This window comes from Arachis stenosperma, chromosome 10 (assembly GCF_014773155.1).
Source record: "Arachis stenosperma cultivar V10309 chromosome 10, arast.V10309.gnm1.PFL2, whole genome shotgun sequence".
NCBI classification, from domain to species: Eukaryota; Viridiplantae; Streptophyta; class Magnoliopsida; order Fabales; family Fabaceae; genus Arachis; species Arachis stenosperma.
In genome coordinates, this window is record NC_080386.1 from 7909034 (window position 1) to 7915776 (window position 6743).

Sequence of the window (6743 nt, forward strand, 5' to 3'; positions counted from 1 at the left end):
GGGCGGAGCTAGGCTAACTATTTAGGGGGGGCGGTGTTATAATTTATATTACTATTTCTATTGATAAAATTAAAATATATATATATATATATATATATATATATATATATAATCTCAATCAAAATAAGACAATAATATATAAAAATTACTACTTACAGTTTTGTATCATGAAAAGGCTATTCGACGTTTTTTTCTATTTTCAAAATCATCTATAATTGAATTTGTGTCAAAAATAGCTGCTAATTCTTTTTCTATATAGATGACCAAATTGTCTGCAAGAAATTCATCAGCCATCTTACTTCGGAGTCTTGTCTTAACAATTTTCATTGCTGAAAAAGCTCTTTCTGTTGTTGCTGTAGACACTGGTAGAGTCAAAACAAGACGTATTAATCTATCAACCATGTGATAAGTTCTTGATTTTCCCGTTTCTTGCAACTTGTTGCACAATTCAGAAAGTGTACCAATGCCTTTCAAATGATTTGGTATATCATGCTGATAATGTTGCAACTGAGATTTCAAAATATTTAGCTCATTATAAGGAAAGTCAAGGGGATAAAACTTCTCTGCTAACTTGCTGATTTCTTCAATATTGAATGATTTGAAATTGTCCTTAGGATCCAAAGCACAACTCAAAGTCAAAAACTCTATTGTTTGCTCATTAAATCTACTATTCAACTCTTGTATTTGAGAGTCAATTGTTGCCAAGAATACATCTATTCGATAATGATGCTCAACTGTCACACTTGGTTGACGAGATCGACCTCTTCCAAAAACATATTGTGCACTCATATTAGGGACTTCAATTTCATGTTTTTCACAAAAATTTTTAACATTTGCAAAAAAATTGCACCATCCACCATCTCTTAATTGTTGAAGAAGTAACTTTGATGTAGAAACAATATGCATTGCATTAAGAATATCTTGAGATTGTTGTTGCAGTGCTTGGCAAAGGACATTAGTGATTCCCATAATCTCTTTCATCAAGTGCAAAGTGAAAACAAATTCAAATGACAATAATATTTTACTAACACCATAAGCCTCACCTCTTTGTGCATAAGTTGTCCCGTCTTCAATGATATTATTGAGAACAATATTGGTAGCAGTAAACATTTTTACCAAACTGCAAATAGAATTAAAGTGAGAGCTCCATCGAGTATCCCCAGCTCTTTGTAAAGTGCTTATTTGATTCACACCTTTGCCTGTTTCTAATTCATTTTGAGCAACCAAGTTTGCATTTTCAATTGCTTGAGCTTCTTGTAATTGATCATGTCTTTTTGAAGAAGCACTAACAATAGTGACAATAGAGTTTAATTGAGTAAAAAATTCATGAATTTGAAGTACCTCTCTTGAAGCTGCCACCAATGCTAATTGTAACCTATGAGCAAAACAATGCACATAGTATGCTTGTGGAGAATCTTTAAGAAACAAAGCTTGCAAACCATTCCACTCACCCCGCATGTTGCTAGCACCATCATACCCTTGACCCCTAATATTTTCAACTTGGAGATTATAATGAGAAAGGACAGAAATCAATTCTTTCTTTAAAGTTGTTGCACAAGTATCAGTGACATGCACAAGATCAAAAAATCTCTCTTTAACAAAACCATCTAGAGTAACAAATCTCAAAACAATGGCCATTTGCTCCTTTTTAGATTCATCTCTAGCTTCATCAACAATAATACAAAATTTGGCATCTCCAATCTCTTCTCTAATTGAATTTCTCACCTTAGTAGCAAGAATATGTAGAATTTCTTTTGGACATCATTTGAAGTATACTTAGCATTTTTTGGAGCATTTTCCAAAACATTCTGTTTCACTCTTTCATTGTAAGATCCCAAAAATTTTAACATTTCCAAAAAGTTACCTCTGTTGCTTGAACTTTGGCTTTCATCATGTCCTCTGTATGCACAACCTTGAAATGTCAACCATCTAATGCAATCTATAGATGCTCCTAGTCGAATTCGATTCTTTTCAATCTCTTCTGATGTTTGCTTATGAAGAAGTCTGTCAATATGTTGTGATTGTTTCATCAAATCATCACATGATTTTAGCGCCTTATGATGGAATGAGTTAGGACCTTTGCCAATGTGATTCAAAAGAGCACATTCTTTTCCACTATTTACTTTCTTCCAATTCCTGAAACCATTCTCAATAAAAGCATTTGAACCCGTATTGATTGAAGGTTCCTTAGCAAAAAGAAAGCACGGAAAACAATATATAGCATCATCTTCTATAGAATATTCTAACCAAGATGGGAACAATTTAAACCATGAAGCTTGAAAGCGACGATGACTTTTATCACCAGAAAATGGATAATTATCAAGAATTGGCTGATTTGGCCCAACTTTAATATAAGCCCGACGGATTTCATCTCTTTTATTTGGAGGAAACTTCCAAATCATTGGTCGCATTCCAGGATCTCTTTCCAAACGAAAAACATCCAGTTGATTTGGAAGAAGTCGTGGACGCTTTGAGCTATTCAATGAAGAACTTGAAGTAATGAAATTTGATGACCCCTCAAGTATTGGAGTAGTAATAGTAGAAGCATCTTCATTCTCTTGATCTTTTCTTTTAAAAAATGTATCAATGGTTTTGAACTTACTCATAATTCAAATGGCCAAATAAGTTCCTATAATTTAAAATATATTTAGCAAAAAGTATAAATTACAGTCTAAATCTTTATAAAATATAAAAATTATATTTCAATTTAAAATAAAATATTAAAATTCAGAACAATAATACTAACATCTTAGTATAAATAATATAAAATTGTAATTAAATAGTTAACTAATAAAAAAAACTAAATATACAAACTAACATATAATAACATAAACTTAATTAACAAATAATAATAAATTAACTAATTAAGTAAATAACTAAATATATAAAAAAGAATAAAAATAGAACCTTTTTTGAGAAAGAGGAGTGAAAAATCACTTGTTAAACTACTCTTTTTTTTTAATCTGCAAAAAACAAAAAAAAAAGAGTTAAAAAGATAAAATTGTAAAAAATAAGAAGATTAAAGAGATAAAGAAGAAGAAGAATAGAAAAAATTGTTACCTAAATTTTTTGAAAGCCAAGGTGGGAAGAGAGGGAGAGGAAGAGACCGGTTGTATGTTGAAAAATAGAAAAAGGGGATTGGGGAACTGATTAGTGATTATACGTTGGGAAATAAAAAAGACATAAGGATTGGAAAATAGAAAAGGGATAGGGAATGGGCAGATGGGCTATTGGGCTGGGTTTTGTAGAAATTAAAAGTGAGAGGGGGAAGGGGATTGGAAAAGATAAAACAAAAAAAGAGGGGGCTGAGAAATAAAAAAAGGGGATCAGACTTTTTTTTTTTTTTTTGAATAAAAGCTAAAATTTTGGGGGGCCATTGCCCCCCTTTGTTTATACCTACCTGCGCCCCTGCTCTCCAGTGCACTTGAAATATTTTTTATAGTATAAAAAGAGTTTTAAGTGTATCAAAACACTAATATTTTAATTATTTTAATTATTGATTTTAATTAATATGCAACTTGAATATTTTTGGTACATTTAAAATTTTTTTTATAGTATATAAAGAGAAACAGTCTACTCCTCCAAATACACACAATACATTTTTTCACTAACTTTTTCTTTAAAATAACTACTGACTTGGCTGTCAAAATGTCTTTGCATATCATCCCTCTATCAATCACACATTATAGTCCGAAGATAGGAGCAATCCTGTATCACAAAAAAAAAAAAAGGCTATCTTCAACATCTCAAGCAACTCACGAACAGGGTAACATAGATGGGGTAAGTGAAATGAATAATGTGCCATAAAAAATTACTAATATAATAAAATTTCGTGTCATATATCTATGTATGAAAAGCCAGACATGGGTGAAGTGAGGATACAAAGGAAAATGTTAGCGGTGTAATAAGGTTGCTTAAACAGAAAAATTTTCAATAAAATTTAATATCCTGATTTCATAAAAATTTACTTAATGAACAAGCTAAAATTAAAAATTAACATTACTTTATGATAAAATTAAAAGTCATTATGATATTTATAAGATCTGTTGTAAGAAATAATTATAAATTAGAACTTATATATTAAAAATTGAATTAAATAATTAAATAATTAAATAATTATCAATTAGTTTAATAAGTTCAGTTATTATTTAAATGTAATTTTATTTATTTATCTTCTAATTTTAAACATTATAATACTAAGATTCACTTTTATGTTATAATATGTGTTATTTTTATTTTGGATAATTATTTTTAAAAAATAATTGAATTATGGTATATTTTATGGTGATTACGGTGGCTACAAAAAAATATATGTTCTCAAATTAAAAAAATAAAGTGTTGTTAAATAATAAAAAAGTGTGACCTTAATTTTAATTATATTGTTTTAGAATATTAGTATAATTACCATATTCATTATAAGTACCATAAAATTCACTTTTTATGTGTATTTTATTGGTCCTTTATTCAAAATTGCTTAAACTTTTTATTACGTGTATCTTTTGCTTTGGAACTTCTAATGACTTAACTCCTAACACATCATGACTAATGCTAGTATCTAAGTGCTATTATTCGGCTTACTTTAGGGACTCTCTAGACTAGATATATTAAGCATATAACATGTGTTACTTATTGAGATCGTGTATTAACCATATATAAGTTAGACAATCAAAACATGTAACATATAAATATACAAAAGTATAGTAACATTATGTACTTGCTCGTAGGCTTACATCATAGAGTGCAACGATTGCTTATTTATATTACATACAAATATTTACAGACTCTATTACTTATATTAAAAAGTCCTAGTTCTACAAAAACCACCCTACTTTGGAATCCGTCTAACTTTATAAAAAGATGCTAGCTATCTAAAAAGTTTATATAAAGTGAGGACAAACTGGTCACAGATCATTGATAGCTAAAAGAACATGGAACGTTGTGCTGAAGTAGAATGAGTCACTTTTACACGCTAGTAATGTTGCTGCTTGTCTCCTCAACGACTTCTGCTTCTCCTGGCTCGGATGAACTAGAGTATATGTCTACCATCATTAGGTCAATCCACATCAGAGAGTCCTCCTTCATCGAGGATGATGATGATCCAAAGCCTTCGAGAACTGCCAGTCCGTCGACCTCTCCTCAAAGGTTGTTGAATGGCTCGACTGCAGGGGACGGTAGAGGAGTGACAAATATAGGTACATCTGGGATCACCAGCTCCAAAGCAGGATCTAACCATGATGGGTATTTTGGTCATAGATCAGCTCAGATCATTGGGGAATCTAGTATGGGCTCTACCATATTCATAGGATATGGAGGGGTGGGTGCTGGCCTCAATACAAGAAAAAAGGTCTATAGTCACAACTTTTTCTTGCCACGCTTTAAAAGCGTGGTCAAAAATGGTCAATGACCATACTTTTATAAGGGTGGCGATTGATTAGAGATTGGCCATGTTTTTTCTTGCCATGCTTAAAAAGCGTGGCATGGGTCTATGGCCACGCTTTTATGAGGGTGGCAACTGATTCGAGATTTGGCCACACTTTTTTTGCTACGCTTAAAAAGCGTAGCCATAGAGAGAAACATGCACGCTTTTAAAGTGTAGCGACAGAGTTTTGTTATAGTGGCGTTTTAAAAGTGTGGTCGTTTCCTACAACTCTTTTGGCACGCTTTAAAAGTGTACCATGTTTCCTAAAGTGATTTCTATTTATATTGAGTTAATGCGACTTTGTTTCTCATTGGTTGTCACTTTTGATAGGCTGAGCTTCAAACCCGCATAGAAGCAGGAGAAAATGATGAGGATGCATTTGTAGGAGTGCGAGGAAAGGACCAACCAGGTCGAGTTCGTTGTTATAGGATTTTGATTACAAAAAGCTCTCTTAAAAAGGATGAAGAGATTCGACAAGTCAAAGTTGAATACAACGAGAAGGTTTCATAATTAGAGAAGAAGATGGACGGTGTATGTGATTTATGAAAGGTATTGGTGCACTAAATCAACCCTGGAATGAGTGACGAAGAGGTAGCAGCCTTAGTGCAAGCTGCCCAAAATTCTTATTTGAATGCCTCAAGTAGCAAACCAAAAAATACTCCTCGCTCCTCCGAATCAACTCACATTCCACCCAAAGATGATGTAAGTAACTATCTTTTCCATATTATTGTCATAAAGAGGTACTGATAAAAAGAAAAAAAAAAGAATTGGTCATTGTCTTGTTGCTACTGTTGCTAGTTGAATATGCTAGTGTTGGTTGTTGAATTTTCAAGTTGTGTATTGTTGATTGTTCTTTGTTTTGGATATTTGATATATTAATTCAAAGTTGTTGACTTGTTGTTATTGTTGTTGATTTTGGATATTTGATAGTGAGATAAAAGATTATAGGTGGTGCTGATGGTGTTGAATTGGTGTAAGGTGGGAGTTGGGATTTAGGTGGGTGTTGAAACGGAATCTGAATTTATTAATTCAAAGTTGATTTAAGTTAAGGTAGAATAGAGTTTCTCACAATTACTCATAATAAAGTGAATAACTCCACAAAGAATGCTATTTATTATATTTTATAACCCAGGATTATTTGAACTGTCTAAACTCTATCGGACAGGTACATTTGACATTATTTTAGGATGTGGTCTTTCTTTGTACTAATAATGGAAAAACATACAACTTAGATGTAAAAATTTATCATTCATTAAGCTTGTTCATTTGATTTATTCGTCCAGTCACTAGAATATGTACACACAATCTCATGTTATGTAAATAT

General features: G+C 31.6%; 2 protein-coding genes across 2 annotated transcripts; both read right to left on the bottom strand.

Annotated features, from left to right (window-relative positions):
- Positions 1 to 165: 165 nt before the first annotated feature.
- On the bottom strand, positions 166 to 1638 carry LOC130956692 (uncharacterized). Its single transcript, XM_057883704.1, has one exon. The coding sequence runs from the start codon at positions 1636 to 1638 to the stop codon at positions 166 to 168; it is 1473 nt and encodes a 490-aa protein (XP_057739687.1).
- Positions 1639 to 1721: 83 nt separating this feature from the next.
- On the bottom strand, positions 1722 to 2606 carry LOC130956694 (uncharacterized). The gene has a single exon (XM_057883705.1). The coding sequence runs from the start codon at positions 2604 to 2606 to the stop codon at positions 1722 to 1724; it is 885 nt and encodes a 294-aa protein (XP_057739688.1).
- Positions 2607 to 6743: the final 4137 nt, after the last annotated feature.